The sequence below is a fragment of the Bos javanicus genome, chromosome 3 (genome assembly GCF_032452875.1).
Source record: "Bos javanicus breed banteng chromosome 3, ARS-OSU_banteng_1.0, whole genome shotgun sequence".
Lineage (NCBI taxonomy): Eukaryota > Metazoa > Chordata > Mammalia > Artiodactyla > Bovidae > Bos > Bos javanicus.
The window spans coordinates 110022390-110039695 of record NC_083870.1 but is presented as its reverse complement, the minus strand read 5'-3'; the positions used below and the strand labels follow the sequence as shown (position 1 = coordinate 110039695).

At 37.1% G+C, this 17306-nt stretch overlaps 1 protein-coding gene across 6 annotated transcripts in view; it reads left to right on the top strand.

The window, feature by feature from the left end:
• The window catches only part of AGO3 (argonaute RISC catalytic component 3), a 132508-nt gene that overhangs the window by 85727 nt on the left and 29475 nt on the right, over positions 1-17306 (top strand). For 5 of the 6 annotated variants that reach the window (XM_061412523.1, XM_061412525.1, XM_061412527.1 and 2 more), the window contains exons 10-12: positions 2081-2203; positions 2504-2637; positions 7389-7609. In XM_061412523.1, the coding sequence (XP_061268507.1) occupies positions 2081-2203; positions 2504-2637; positions 7389-7609 (478 nt within the window). The remainder of the gene's footprint in view (positions 1-2080; positions 2204-2503; positions 2638-7388; positions 7610-17306) is intronic. The other variant, XM_061412524.1, reaches the window with a different exon arrangement.

Below are 17306 nucleotides of genomic sequence, written 5' to 3'. Positions count from 1 at the left end.
TTTATGACTAGCAATAGTGAGAAGCTTAACACACAAAGTAGGATTGCTTAGCCCCAGTATCTACACTGGTAACTATAGGATGAATAAAGAAGTTTAAGACAGCTCCAGCCTTATAGGGTGTCTAAGCTCTTCTTATTCTAAATGGGGAGAAAAGAGACATTAATACATTATAAAACTGACGGAATTAGGGCAAAGTGAAAAATAAAGGCACCTGGATCTTATCTTTGAAAGTTAGTTGTGCCTGACTTTTTGCTACCCCATGGACTGTAGCCCGCCAGGCTAGCACTTGGAATCTTAACAGCTCTAGGTTCAAAGTCTAACTTCTTTACTTACTTACAGTTACTGTTGCTGCTGCTGCTGCTGCAAAGTCGCTTCAGTTGTGTCTGACTCTGTGTGACCCCATAGACGGCAACCCACCAGGCTCCTCCGTCCCTTACTATATTTATAATTATAGCATCCGGTAGGCTAGAACAGTGACTGAGAGTAGGAACTCTAGAAATCAGAATGTACAGATTTCAGATTATATGTCACTTGCTTAGCTATATGGTTTTAGACCAATCATTTCACTTTACTAAGCTTTAGTTTTATCCTCTGTAAAATAAAAAGTATAAAAGACTTATTTATAATTAAGATTATTGTAAAAATTAATCATAAAACATTTCACACCAAGGAAGTCTTGGTGAATAGTTGTTACTCTTTGTAATCTTATAGAAACTAATGGCATTTAAGCTTGAAGAAAAAAATCATTAGTGCATAATTTAGAAAACATTTCCTGCTTATTGTGGGATTATATATGTAAATTTATATAGTGTTTTTACTAGATTTTTACTCAAAGACTTGAACATTGCCCTTTTTGTAACCTTATATGACCTTTACCCTGAGACTAAAAAAATATGTTTTGAAAAACACATTATAGCACACTATAAACATGAATTACACTTCTGAGATTACAATAAATTCTTTGCATATATTGGTATATTATGTAAAAATTATAATACACATCGTGGCTTTCTTGTCTGTCTCAAGTATATCTCTTAAGTAAATTTTATCTTCTGCTATGTTTTATTGGAAAATATTCAAGTAGATTTTATATAACTTGTTATCAATTAGGGGAAAAAGCTTAGGATTATTGATATTTGCTATCAAGCTCTACTTGCCTGGAAAATCCATGGACGGAGGAGCCTGGTAGGCTGCAGTCCATGGGGTCGCTAAGAGTCGGACATGACTGAGCAATTTCACTTTCACTTTTTACTTTCATGCATTGGATAAGGAAATGGCAACCCACTCCAGTATTCTTGCCTGGAGAATCCCAGGGACAGAGGAGCCTAATGGGCTGCTGTCTATGGGGTCGCACAGAGTCGGACATGACTGAAGCAACTTAGCAGCAGCAGCAGCATCAAGCTCTACATAAGATTTCAATATTATATGTCCAGATCCTCTGATTAGAAATAATTAACCATTTTTAGGTCAGGTATTTCTCTTGCAATTTCTTGACCACCCTCCCCAAAATGTATTAGGCTTAACCATATAAAATTACCATTTTCATGAGTCATAAATAGTTGAAATTTCTTATTATCCAACCTAATACATTTAAATATTCTATAAATGAACAGGAAGTTCACAGACTTCCTGCTGTCCACTTATGGTCTGTAGTCCCCAGGTTAAAAATCTGCTCTGTAGTACCATTGGGTACCATTATCTAGCCCAATTGGAGAAGGAAGTGGCAACCCACTCCAGTGCTCTTGCCTGGAAAATCCCATGGATGGAGGAGGCTGGTAGGCTGCAGTCCATGGGGTCGCTAAGAGTCCGACACGACTGAGCAACTTCACTTTCACGCATTGGAGAAGGAAATGGCAACCCACTCTAGTGTTCTTGCCTGGAGAATCCCAGGGCCGGGGGAGCCTAGTGGGCTGCCGTCTATGGGGTCGCACAGAGTTGGACACGACTGAAGTGACTTAGCAGCAGCAGCATCTAGACCTATTATAAAACATTATTGACACAGTGAAGAAAAAAAATTAGAGGGTTCTAAAGGAAAATTAGGGGAATTTTGAAAGTAACTACAAACCTTTTGTGTTGTTAGGTAAGAAGTGCAAATTATGAAACAGATCCATTTGTTCAAGAGTTTCAATTTAAAGTTCGAGATGAAATGGCTCATGTAACCGGACGCGTACTTCCAGCACCTATGCTCCAATATGGAGGCCGGGTAAAACCTCTTGATATCATGTTTAAATTATAAATATACAGTTTCTGTGTTTTGAGAGAAGGACATCCTAGCTGAGTCTAGAATTTAGAAAGTATTTTTCATTCCAACAGTGTTTTTGTTTCAAGTTGAGTGTCTTTGCTTGAACTTAATGGAACTTTTGTTTTTCTGTGATAAAAATATAAAATATTGATTTAGAAAAGCCTATTCCAGCAATTTGAAATGCTTATTTTTAGCTCATTCAAATAAGTTATATATTAAATGTTTGTTCTTTTTTGCCTTATTATTTCTCTTTCTCTGTAGAACCGGACTGTAGCAACACCAAGCCACGGAGTATGGGACATGCGAGGGAAACAGTTCCACACAGGAGTTGAAATCAAAATGTGGGCTATAGCTTGTTTTGCCACACAGAGGCAGTGTAGAGAAGAAATATTGAAGTAAGGCTTGTCATTAGTTTCACTTTGGGACCATTTTGTGTTTCAATTTTAAATTATTCAGCTAATGTTCTAACCAACATTGCCTCAATATGAAGTATATTTAATCAATGAACCTTTAAAAATGTTTCTTCTCAGTACTTTGATGAAGATTCTGAATTTTTTGGTCATATCCAAGTCACTGATTGATTCTTATAGGCATTCTAATAGACTAGCTTATATGGTATAGCAGGAGTACCATTGACTTTTGATGGCAAATAGTTTAGATTTAATTCCCAGGTTTGCCACTTCCTAACTTTATTACCATGAACAATTTATTTGATCTTATTATGCTTCAGTTTTTACCTTTTAAAAATAGAGATAATAGTACTTATTTACTGAATGAAAGTTAAATAACATCCTTATTTCTCAATTGAGTTCCTTCAAAGAGTCATTTAACTTCTCATTTTCACTTTCCAAAATTTGGCCTCCATCTCCGCTACTTTTCATCTTCTCCACATTCTTTCCCTCAACAATCTTCTGTTTAAAACAAATCTTCATTTTACCTTGACACTCTCTCAGGATTCCAGGCTTCCATTCAGTCTCCTTCCTTGAAGTTTTAGTGCTCTACCAAAATTGATTCCTGGAATCAATTTCAACCACAAAAGTATCTTTGTGATTATCAGTTCTAATGGTCTATTCTCAATAGCTGAGAAAAGAAGAGAAACTAAAGGCAAAGAAGAAAAGGAAAGATATACCCATTTTAATGCAGAGTTCCAAAGAATAGCAAGGAGAGATAAGAAAGCCTTCCTCAGTGATCAGTGTGAAGAAATAGAGGAAAACAATAGAATGGGAAAGACTAGAGATCTCTTCAAGAAAATTAGAGATACCAAGGGAAAATGCAAAGATGGGCACAATAAAGGACAGAAATAGTATGGACCTAATAGAAGCAGAAGATAGTAAGAAGAGGTGATAAGAATACACAGAAGAACTATACAAAAAAGAACTTCATGACCCAGATAACCATGATGGTATAATCACTCACCTAGAGCCATACATCCTGGAATGTGACGTCAAGTGGGCTTTAGGAAGCATCACTACAAACAAAGCTAGTGGAGGTGATGGAATTCCAGTTGAGCTATTTCAAATCCTAAAAGATGATGCTTTGAAAGTGCTGCACTCAATATGCCTGCAAATTTGGAAAACTCAGCAGTGGCCACAGGACTGGAAAAGGTCAGTTTTCACTCCAATCCCAAAGAAAGGCAATGCCAAAGAATGCTCAAACTACCACACAATTGCACTCATCTCACACGCTAACAAAGTAATGCTCAAAATTTTCCATGCCAGGCTTCAACAGTACATGAACCGTGAATTTCCAGATGTTCAAGCCGGATTTAGAAAAAGCAGAGGAATCAGAGATCAAACTGCTAACATCCACTGGGTCATTAAAAAAAGCAAGAGAATTCCAGAAAACATCTATTTCTGCTTTATTGATTATGCCAAAGACTTTGACTGTGTGGATCACAACAAACTCTGGAAAACTCTTCAAGCGATGGGAATACCAGACCACCTGACCTTGCCTCCTGAGAAATATGTATGCAGGTCAAGAAGCAACAGTTAGAACCGGACATGGAACAACAGACTGGTTCCAAATCGGGAAAGGAGTACGTCAAGGCTGTATATTGTTACCCTGCTTATTTAACTTGTATGCAGAGTACATCATGCCAAAGGTTGGGGTGAATGAAGCACAAGCCAGAATCAAGATTGCCAGGAGAAATATCAATAATCTCAAATATGCAGATGACACCACCCTTATGGCAGAAAGCAAAAAAGAACTAAAGAGCCTCTTGATGAAAGTGAGAGTGGAGTGAAAAAGTTGGCTTAAAACTCAACATTCAGAAAACTAAAATCATAGCATCTGGTCCCATCACTTCATGGCAAATAGATGGGGAAACAATGGAAACAGTGAGAGATTTGATTTTGGGGGGCTCCAAAATCTCTGCAGATGGTAACTGCAGCCATGAAATTAAAACATGCTTGCTCCTTGGAAGAAAATTTATGATCAACCTAGACAGCATATTGAAAAGCAGAGACATTACTTTGCCCACAAAGGTCCTTCTAGTCAAGGCTATGGTTTTTCTGATAGTCATGTATGGACGTGAGAGTTGGACTGTAAAGAAGGCTGAGCACCGAAGAATTGATGCTTTTGAACTATGGTGTTGGAGAAGACTCTTGAGAGTCCCTTGGACTCCAAAGAGATCCAACCAGTCCATCCTAAAGGAAATCAGTCCTGAATATTCATTAGAAGGACTAATGCTGAAGCTGAAACTCCAATACTTTGGCCACCTGATGTGAAGAACTGACTCATTTGAAAAGACCCTGATGCTGGGAAAGATTGAAGACAGGAGGAGAAGGAGACGACAGAGAATGAGATGGTTGGATGGCATCACCGACTCGATGGACATGGGTTTGAGTAGTGTCTGGGAGTTGATGATGAACAGGGAAGCCTGGTGTGCTGCAGTCCATGGGGTTGCAAAGAGTCGGACGTGACTGAGCATCTGAACTGATTCTGACCCATTATTTTTTCAATAGTTGTGCAGCATTAGATACAGTTGACTGCCTTACTGACAGTCTCTCCATTCTTGCCTTCCTGGTTTTTTCATCACTTTGGTTTCCTTTCTCCTTTGTCTCCTCTCCTTTGGAACACCAATCTTTGGGGCTGTGGCCCTCTTGAGGGCTTCTGCTGTTACTCTTGTTTGAGGAGTTGTGCTATAGTGAAAAGAGTACCAACTCCTCGTGTGATTAGCTCCATTCTAAAACTTCAGGCTTCTGATTAACAAAGAATAACATTTTTAAAGTTTTTCATTTGCCTCTTTAAACCCTTTCTCCATGTTCATATATTTTGGACAAAGAAACTGAACACTGTATGCCCTCAAACTCTCTGGTGTTCTTTTCCATTTACACTCATGCAGCTCTTTACTGAGATGCCTCCATTCTGTGTCTACACTTCTAAATGACACTCAGTCTTCTGTAATTTGTGATGCTGGAAATAATCCATAATAGTAAACTTAGTAGTTTGTCAGTATCTTCTCCATTTGTACTTGTCACTGCCTGTATAAAATAAAGTTATAATATTTGTGTAAAGTTATCTCCTCTCTAGAATCTAATCCTAAGAAAAATTATTATTGTCTGATGTAAGTCCACTAACAGACCCTATATGCCCGTAATGAATAGTTCTTGAGTGACGTAGAGATCAGTTTACCCCAGGATCAATTCAGAATTTGTTTTGCCTCCCTCATGTGAAAAACTTTTTTTTTCCTATTTAATTCTGTTCATGGATGTGTGCATGCTAAGCCATGTCCAACTCTTGGCAACTCTATGGACTATAACTCATCAGGCTCCTCTGTCCATGGGATTCTCCAGGCAAGAATACTGGAGTAGGTTGCCATGCCTTTCTCCTGGGGAGCTTCCCGACCCAGAGATGAAACCTGCAACTCTTACATCTCCTGCGTTGGCAGGCAGGTTCTTTACCACTAGTGCCACCTCCTTTTTATTGGCTCCACATCTCTAAGTGTATGTCTTGAGGTTCACTTAGTATATTTTTTCTCTCCGAACTTGTTATCCTCTGACTTTCAAGTAAAATGTCTGGAGCTCAGTTAAGTACAATGCTGCGATTATTTTTCTTGACCTCCAGAGACCAAAGAAAACACCTCCAATTGTTTTTCAAGCTTTGAGGTACTCTTTTCATTTTACATTTGTTATTCATGGCTTGATAGAAGTCTCATAATCATTGGGCTTACGGCTCTTGTTCAGGCTAACTGAAAATATTCAACTTCATACTTTCTTGAATTAGATACTAATAAGGAAAAGGAGGAGGAGGGAATTCCTACAAACTTCATCTCTGTCCTGAGGGAATCAGAGTTTTTGAGCAAAAACCATTCAGATCCTTGACTTAGGGATGTATTTGTTTTAAAAACAAGTAAAGTGATTGTTAAACCTCAACATTATTACTTATTTATCCTAGGCTAAGTGCAGAATTATTAAAGTGCTGTCTACCTCTTTTTTTTATAATGTTTTCTTTTTCCTAAATCTTTTCTGAGGACAGAATCTTTCCTGCTATCCTAGTTTCAAATAGGTATTACTGTAGAAAGAAATTCTGAATTAGGTCATAGTTCTGGGTCTTGCCACTTATCCAAGCATTTGACCTTGATCTAATACTTAATGTCCCTGAAGCTATTTCCAGGTCTGTAAAATGGTGATTACACCTACCACCTTTTTATAAATCTTGTCAGGATCAAATTAGAAAATGTATAATAGCTTAAATATATCAAGCTTTTACACCAGGTCTTGGGCAGTACACTAAGTGCCTAACGTGTATTATCTCATTTAATCTTCACACCAACTCTAATTGGAAGTAGTCATTTTACAGATGAGAGAAACTGAAAAAAATTTGCCTAAAATTCTATAGCTAGCAAGTAACAGAACTGGAACCCGTCATGCTAATTCTAGAGCTGAGCTCTTAACCAGCACACTCTATTACTGATATCCTTTGTAAACTACAAAATGCCACATAACCGTACAGTAGTGTTCTTAGTTTGCAAAATAGACTACTGACCAGTTGTTGGCCTTTCACATCACTACTCTGGTGACCTCTTGCTATATGGAGCACACAGATCTTTGCTTTGTTTTCCATTCCCTTCCCAAACTTTGCATTACTACTTTTTAGATGTTGATAACTAGACAAAAGCTTTATTTTTAGTGATTTCTCCTTCCAGGGGTTTCACAGACCAGCTGCGGAAGATTTCCAAGGACGCAGGGATGCCCATCCAGGGCCAGCCTTGCTTCTGCAAATACGCACAGGGGGCAGACAGCGTGGAGCCCATGTTCCGGCATCTCAAGAACACCTACTCAGGGCTGCAGCTCATTATCGTTATCCTGCCCGGGAAGACACCAGTGTATGGTAAAGATACCGTATTAAGATTGCATTTTTCCTCAGGTACTTTCTATTCCTTTCAGGGACTTCCTGGCAATCCAGTGGTTAAAACTTCATGCTCCCAAGGCAGGGGACATGGGTCTGATCCCTAGTCAGAGATCTAAGATCCTGCTTGCCAAAAAAAAAAAAAAATTCCTTTTAAAATTATACTAACACATATCCTAAAACTTTCAAACATAAAAATACATTTTATAACTATAGTCTTTAAAACCATGTATTGTTACTATAAAAAGAGAAATCATGAGAGCAAACTAAATAGTCCAAGACTCTATGAAAAGAATTTCAGTGAAGGAGGCATTACACAACAATGATTAAGAGAATTGTTTATTAAAAGTGTCATTGAAATAACTTGAGTATGAGTATAATGTATGTTAAAAGCACAGGCTCTAGAGTCAGACTCTGCTGCTTAATACCCAGGTATTGCCAGGTATGCTACTTGTGTGATACTACCTGAATTACTTAACTACAGAAAGCCTGGGTTTCCTCATCTGTGAAATTGGGGTACTACAAATATTTAATTTGTAAGTGTTAGTCGCTCAGTCGTGCCCGACTCTTTGCAACCCCATGGACTGCAGCTCACCAGGCTCCTCTGTCTATGAGATTTTCCAGGTAATGATACTGGAGTGGGTTGCCATTTCCTTCTCTAGGGGATCTTCCCAACCCAGGGATCGAACCCAGGTCTCCTGCACTGCAGGCAGTGAGCTACAAGGGAAGGTAGTTGTAAGGTTTAAATAAATTTACATATGTAAACAGGGCTTCCCTGGTGGCTAAAATAGAATAAAAAATCTACCTGTAGTGCAAGAGACCCAGGTTCCATCCCTGGGTCAGGAAGATCCCCTGAAGAAGTGAATGGCTACCCACTCTAGTATTTTTGCCTGGAGAATTTCATGGACAGAAGAGCCTGGTGGGCTACAGTCCATGGGATCACAAACACTTTTATGTAAACAGGTTTATGACAGCACCTGTGATATAGTGAATGCTCAGTAAATGTTAGCTATTATGAGTGTAAACAAGCTAAAGTTTATGAGAGTAATAAGTTAAAAATAAATCATTTAAACATGGAAAAACACAAAGAAAATATAATTTTCAAATTACTGAATGGACTATAATCATTTAAGCTTAGGATAATAGAATTGACATAAGAAAATTTATTTGCATAAAAATTAAATTTTCTATCACAAATGTATAACTAAAATTAAAAGGAAACCATAGAACATCAAAAATATTTGCAGCAAATTGAAACAACAAAAGGCTATAGTTTATTATTAGAGTATTCATATGGATCTGTTATTGTACTCAAAGGAAAAAATTTTTATGTTCTCCTAGATTAATAAATGAAGAAAATCAAAATTTCTCAAGAAAAAACAAGTAAATATTTGAGAATATGTTGGTTTACACCAATAAAGAAAGAAAAGTACAAATTGATAAAAGGACATTTTTATGCTACTAAATTAGCAAATATATTTAAATACTGTAATACCTAGTGATTGTGAGTATGCAGTGAATCTAGTATTTAACATATTGCTGATAACAGTACAAATTGATAATATCCTTTCATCAAAAGTATAAAAATGTGTTTTCAGTCACAACTTAAGTATTTCTTATTCCAAAAATATGTTCAAAGGAAAGAATTCATAATATAAAAAAACTCTGTGCACAAAATTTTCATAATGATATCTGTGACATTAAACAACTACTAAGAACTGGTTTTAAATAGTAAGTTTCTGGTGGTGAGATAATATGTAGTGATTAAAAATGATGGTTATAAAAGTCAAAAGATATTTTTTACGTTGTGATAAAATACAGAAAGTATTACCTTGTTTTGTGTGCCCGGATATGTTCCAGTGTCTGCTAGTTTATAGTCTACGGGAACTTGAATAGAATTTATACCCTACTGTTGTGTGAAAATTGTGTAAATCTTCATTGTGTTCAATTGGATCATGGTGCTTTTCAGGTCTACTGTATCCTTTTACTTTTCTGTATATTCATTCTGTTAAATTTTGAAAGTTTGATATTGAAACTCCAACTAAAAATCTTTTTTTTTTGCTTTCTTAAGTGTTTAATAGGAAGAACTTTTAGTTGACAAATTTTATATTGACATTCTCAAATCAGGAGAATATTTATTTATTTATTTTTAATATAAATTTATTTATTTTAATTGGAGGCTAATTACTTTATAATATTGTATTGGTTTTGCCATACATCAATATGAATTTTCCTACTTAGAAAAACAATTGTAATATATAGTGGAACTATATGTGTAACTTTGATCTGTATTTCCCAACTCTCCTGTAAATGTGCTATCATAGTTTCATAATTTAAAAAATAAAAGAAAAAGAAAAAAATACAGAAGGTGTTAAAGAATTTGTAAATCAAGGAAAGAACAAATAACTGAAAAAGACAAAGGACACAAAAGAAGTACAAATGGTCAGTTATCTATGAAAAGATGCTGGGCCTCATTAGACATTAAAGACATGTGAATTTGAATAAATTATTTTTCACCAACAATGATAGCAACTTTTGACAAAGATGTGAGTAAGTATACACTGTCATACACTGTTGCTGGGAGAGAAAGTTGATATTGTCATAGCCTCCACACTGATCTTCTTGCCTGCATTCTCTTTAGTTCACTTTCAGTGCACTTTCTACACTGCTTCACTCAGTGGATTCAGTGAGTGATTTTTCTAACTAATAGGTTTTACTTTTTAGAACAGTTTTAGATTTACAGAAAAATTCAGCAGATAATATAGAAAGTGCTTATATACCTTCTTTCCCCTGTACACAGCTTTCCCTATTTTTAACATCTTAGAGTGGTACATTTAATGAACCAGTATTGATAAATTATTATTACATATTATCTGCAGTTTACATTAAAGTTTACTCTTTGTACAGGTCTGTGAGTTTTGACAAATGCATAATGTCATTATCTACTATGACAGTATCAAAGAATAATTTCACTATTCTAAAAATCTCCTGTGCTCTACTTACTCATCTCTCCCTCAGTCTCCTCAATCCCCTGGCAATCACTGGTCTTTTTAAGTCTCTATAGTTTTGCCTTTTCTAAAATGTTGTATAGTTGGAATTACACGGTATGTAACCTTTTCTGAACTGGCTTCTTTCAGTTAGCAATATTTAAGATTCTATCTTGTCTTTTTGTGGCTTATAAGTCATTTCTTTTTAATGTTGAATATTACATTGTGTGAGTACTACAGTTTGTTCTACATTTACTTACTGGAGGATATCTTGATTTCTTAACAGTCTTTGGCAATTATGAATAATGCTGCTACAAACATTCACATGAGGTTTTTGTGTGGACAGAAGTTTCTAACTCAATTTAGTAAATAAGCAGGAGCACAATTGCTTTATCAAATGATAAGACTGCCAAGAACAGAAACGGTAAAGACCTAACAGAGGCAAAAGAGGTGGCAAGAATACACAGAAGACCTATATAAAAAAGGTCTTACTGACCGGGATAACCACAATGCTGTGGTCACTCACCTAGAACCAGACATCCTGGAGTGTGAAGTCAAGCGGGCCTTAGGAAGCATTACTACCAACAAAGCTAGTTGAGCTATTTAAAATCCTAAAAGATGATGCTGTTAAAGTACTGCACCCAGTATGTCAGCAAATTTGGAAAACCCAGCAGTGGCAACAGGACTGGAAAAGGTCAATTTTCATCCCAGTCCCAAAGAAGGACAGTGTTAAAGAATGTTCACACTACCAGACAGTTGTACTCACTTCCCATGCTAGTAAGGTTATGCTCAAAATCCTTCAAGCTAAACTTCAGCAGTACTCGAATCAAGAACTTCCAGATATACAAGCTGAGTTTAGAAAAGGCAGAGGAACCAGAAATCAAATTGCCAACATTCACTGGATCATAGAGAAAGCAAAGGAATTCTGGAAAAACATCTACTTCTGCTTCATTGACTATGCCAAAGCCTTTGACTGTGTGGATCACAACGACCTGTGGAAAATTCTTAGAGAGATGGAAATACCAGACCATCTTACCTCTTGAGAAACCTGTATTCGAGTCAAGAAACAGCAATTAGAACCTTACATGTAACAACTGACTGACTGACTGGTTCAAAACTTGAAAAGGAGTACAACAAGGCTGTATATTGTCACCCTGTTTATTTAACTTATATACAGAGTACATCATGAAAAATGCTGGGCTGGATGAGTTACAAGCTGTTATCAAGATTGCCACGAGAAATACCAACAACCTCAGATATGCAGATGTTACCCTCTAATGGCAGAAAGCAAAGAGGAACTAAATTACCTCTTGAAGAGAAAGAAGAGAGTGAAAAATCTGGCTTAAAACTCAACATTCAGAAAACTAAGATCATGGCATCCAGTCCCATCACTTCATGGCAAATAGATGGGGAAAAGTGGAAGCAGTGACACATTTTCTCTTCTTGGGCCCCAAAATCACTGCAGATGGCAACTGCAGCCATGAAATTAGAAGACACTTGGAAGGAAAGCTATGACAAACCTAGACAGCTTATTAATAAAAGCAGAGCCATCATTGCCAATAAAGGTCCATGTAGTCAAAGCTGTGGTTTTTCCAGTAGTCACATACAGATGTGAAAGTTGGACCATAAAGAAGGCTGAGTGCTGAAGAATTGATGCTTTTGAATTGTGATGCTGGAGAAGAGTCTTTGAGAGTCCCTTGGACAGCACAGAGATCAAACCAGTTAATCCTAAAGGAAATCAACCCTGAATATTCATTGGAAGGACTGATGCTGAAGCTGAAACTCCAATACTTCGGCTACCTGATACAACAGCCAAATCATTGGGAAAGACCCTGATGTTAAGAAAGGTTGAAGGCAAAAAGAAGAGGGTGGCAGAAGTTGGATAGCATCACTGACTCAATAGACATGAACTTGGGCAAACTTCAGTAGGTAGTGAGGGACAGGGAGGCCTGGTGTTACTGCAGTCCATAGGCTTGCAAAGGGTCAGACACGACTTAGTGACTGAACAACAATAAGACTGTCAAATTGTCTTCCAAAGTGATGTACCATTTTATTTTCCCATCAGCAGTTAATGAGAGTGCCTATTCATTCAACATTCAGTATCTGACAGTTTTTTGGATTTTAGCAATTCTAATAGGTATGTAGTAGTAATCTTGTCATTTTACTTTGAAGTTTGTTAATAATATATACTTGAACACGTTCAGTTGTGCTCATTTCACATGCTAGCAAGGTAATGCTCAAAATCTTTCCAGCAAGGCTTCAACAGTATGTGAACTGAGAACTTCCTGACGTACAAGATGGATTTAGAAAAGGCAGAGGAGCCAGAGATCAAATTGCCAACATCCGTTGGATCGTAGAAAAAGCAAGGGAATTCCAGAAAAACAGCTACTCCTGCTTCATTGACTACCCAAAAGCCTTTGACTATGTGGATCACAGCAAACTGTGGAGAATTCTTCAAGAGATGGGAATACCAGATCACCTTACCTGTCTCCTGAGAAACCTGTATGCAGGACAAGGAGAAACAGAACTGGACATGGAACAACGGACTGTTTCCCGATTGGGAAGGGAGTATGTCAAGGCTGTATACTGTCACCCTGCTTATTTAACTTATATGCAGAGTACATCGTGTAGAATGCCGGGCTGGATGACTCACAAGATGGAATCAAGATTGCTGGGAGAAATATCAACAACCTCAGACACGACTTAGCAACTGAACAACGACAATAACACATAGTATTGAGCACCAGGACTTCCTGGCAGACCATTGGTTAACATTCTGCACTTCTGCAGGGGGCATGAGTTCAGTCTCTGGTCAGGGAACTAAGATACTACACATGTGTGGCATGGCCAAAATACGTGTGTGTGTGTGTGTGTGTGTATATATATACAGAGAGAGAGAGAGAGCACCTTTTCATGTGCTTCTTTGCCATCTGTATATCTTTGATGAAATGTCTATTCCAGTCTTCTACTCATTTTTTAATTGATATGTTTGTTCTCTTATTGTTTTGGTTTTAAGAGTTCTTTGTATGTTTGGATACAAGTTCTTTATCAGATACCTACTTGGCAAATATTTTCTCCCAGGCTCTGGCTTGTCTTCTCTTAAGCGTGTCTTTCATAAAGCACAAGTTTAAAATTTTAATGAAGTCCAAATTTAAATAATGTCATCAGTATATTCTTTCACATATCATTTTTGGTGCTATATTCTAAGTTTTACTTTGTATAATCTTTTAGCAGTTTTATAGTTTTCTTTTTTACATATAGATACATACATACATTTTCTTTTTTATATAAAGTTTTATAGTTTTCTTTTTTATAATCTATTTTTACTTAATTTTATGAAAGGTATAAGGTCATATCTAGATTTTTTTTTTTCTTTTTGCACGTGGATTCCAGTGGTTTTCAGCACCATTTGTTGGAAAGATTATCTTTCTCCATTAAATTGTCTTTGCTGCTTTGTCAAAGATTGACTGTATTTGTGTGAGTCTGTTTCTGGGCTCTGTTTTGTTAAGCCTTGAAGTCAGGTAATGTCAGTTCTCTGACTGTATTCTTCTTCCCTGTTGTATTAGCTAATAAGTCTTTTGCCTCTCTATACACTTTAGAATCAGTTTGTCAGTAATCACGAAGTAACTTGCTGAGACTTACTGGGATTACATTGAGTCTGTAGATCAAACTGGGAAGAATTGACATCTTAGAATTGATATCTTCTAAAAAAAGAATTGATATCTTCTATTTTTTAACAAGAAATATCTCTGTTCAAAGCTTCTTTGATTTCTTTTATCAGAGTTTTATAGTTTTCCTCATTTAGATTTATATTGAAGTATATATTTTTTGTTTTGTTGCTAGTATAAATGGTTATTGCACTTTAAATTTTAAATTTTAGTTTTTCATTTTTAGTACTTAGGAAAGCAGTTGATTTTTTGTATATTCACTTTGTATCCTATAACCTTGATAAGTCACTTACTTGTTCCAAGAAGCTTTTGTCAATTTGGGGGGTTTTCTGCATAGACAGTCATGTTCTCTGTGAACAAAGGCAGTTTTATTTTTTCCTTCCCAGTCTGTGTACTTTTATATCCTTTTCCTTGCATTAGCTTGGACTTCCAGTATGATGTTGAATAGCAGTGGTGAGATGAGACATCCTTACATTGTTCCTGACTTTAGGGGGGAAACATCTAGTTTCTCAGCAATAAACATGAAAGCTGTAAACCTTCTAGTTGTTTTTTTATGAAGTTAAGGACGTTCCCCTCTAACCCTAGTTTGCTGAGAGTTTGTATTATGAATGGATGATGGATTTTTTTCTACATGTTTTGATATGATCATGTGATTTTTCAATTTTTTCTCTTAATATGATCAGTCTGTTTGTTCAGTCATTCAGTTGTGTCCGACTCTTTGGGACCCCATGGATTGCAGCATGCCAGACTCCCCTATCCTTCACCATCTCCTGGAGCTTGCTCAAACTCATGTCCATTGAGTTGGTGATGCCATCCAAACATCTTGTCCTCTGTCGACTTCTTCTCCTGCCTTCAAACTTTTCCTAGCATCAGGGTCTTTTCCAATGAGTTGGCCCTTCGAATCAGGTGGCCAAAGTATTGGAGCTTCAGCGTCATTCCTTCCAATGAATAGTCAGGGTTGATTTCCTTTAGGATTGACTGGTTGCATATAAATGGGATCAGTTACTTTAATTGATTTTCAAATATTGAACCTGGCTGACCATAGGTTTAACCTGTGTGTGTTGGGATGACTCACAAATCCTGCTATCTGCTTAGTTTTTTTCTGGTACATTCCATGTAACACTCCATGTAAAAGAGATCACAAACTGGATCTCTGCCTACTAGAGCAGACATTTCTGCTACTCTTTAGCCATAACCATGAGGACACCCCACTTTTCCATGACAGTAGGGTAATACCCCTGATACCATCCACCTACAATGTGGGAAACCTTGGTTTCATCCCTGAGTTGGAAAGATCACCTGAAGGAGGGCATGGCAACCCACTCCAGTATTCTTGCCTGGGAAACCCCATGGACAGAGGAGCCTGGCGGGCTATAGTCCATGGGGTCACAAAGAGTTGGACACGACTGAAATGACTGACCACGCAGGCAACATGTAGTTTGTGTCTTAGGTTTTTTTTTTTTTTTTTTTTTTACTCTTCTCCCTTTTTTCTCCCTTTTATGGTTTTAAACGAGCATTTTCTATTATTCTATTTTCTCTCTTCTATGAATTATCCTTTTTTGAAAAATGTTAGTGGTTTCCCTAAAGTTTGCAGTATACATTTACTAGTAATCTAAGTTTGCTTTCAATAATTCCGTACTACTTCACAGATAGTGTAGATACCTTATAATAGAGTATCAATATTCCCAATTTCTCCCTCCTGTCCCTTCCAGTATTGCTGTCATTCATTTCCATATAATACATTGTTGCTATTATTATTTTGAACCGCTATCTATTAGTTCAGTTAGGAATAAGAATATAAAAGATTTTATTTTTTATTTATTCCTTCTCTGACCTTTTTTTGTATGTATAGGTCTGGACTTCCAACCTATATCATTTTCCTTCTCTCTAGAAAACATACTTTTATCATTTCTTTCAAGGCAGGTCTACTGTCAATAGATTCCCTTAGTTCTTATTTGTCATATTTCCTCTTTATAAAAAAAAATTTATTTATTTTCAACCGTGCTGGGTCTTCATTGCTAGGTGGGCTCTTCTCTAGTTACGGCGAGAGGGAGCTACTCTCTACTTGGCGTGCGGTCTTCTTACTGCAGAGGCTTCTCTTGTTGCAGGGCATGGGCTCTAGAGCGCAGGCTCAGTAGTTGGGGCTCACAGGCTTGCTTGCTCCGCAGAACGTAGGATCCTTCCAGACCAGGGATCAAACCCACGTCTCCTGCACTGGCAGGCAGATTCCTTACCGCTCAGCCACCAGGAAAGCCCCTTTCACTTTTTAAAAAAATGTATTTTCTTATGTTTACTTATAAATCAGTTTATCCACTCACATAGTTTCAACTGTTAAATTGTTCTGGAATTATTATCTTTCAAATTCTTATCTTTCAGCACCATCATAGCCTTCATCCTATTTGTTTTTCTCATAGAAAAACTCATCGATTTGCCACTTTAAGTTTAATATTTGTTTCTTGAGTGCTGATGCCTGTATTTCAGGCTCCACTGTAGCCCTCCCTCTTTAGCCAGAACCCTGGAATCTCTACATTTATCTCATGTTGGTATAAGTGATGCCTTCTATCAATTAGTTGCTTGGTGTCAGTTTTGTTTCTGGCCCTGCCATGCAACATGTGGGCACTTAGTTCCCCTACCAGGGATGGAACCGGTGCCCCCTGCACTGGAGTCATTGGACCACCAAGAAAGGCCCTGGTTGTCAAATTTTGATTGTAGTGTTCATTCTTTCTGATATACTGTTTTCATAGGATGTTCTTGAATTAACTATTTTTTAACAAGTTTTGGTGTGTATGCATGGTAAAATATACATAACATAAAATTTACCATTTTAACCGTCTTAGAGTACACGGTTCAGTGGCGTAAAGTATATTCACAGCACTGTGCAACTATCACTGCTATTCATTTCCAGAATTTTTTCATCATCTCAGACAGAATTCTGTACCCATTAAACAATAACTCCCCATTCCCCTACCCACCAGCCCCTGGTAGCTTCTATTCTACTTTCTGTCTCTATGAATTTACCTATTCTAGTAACTTGTGTAAATGGAGCCGTACAATACTTAT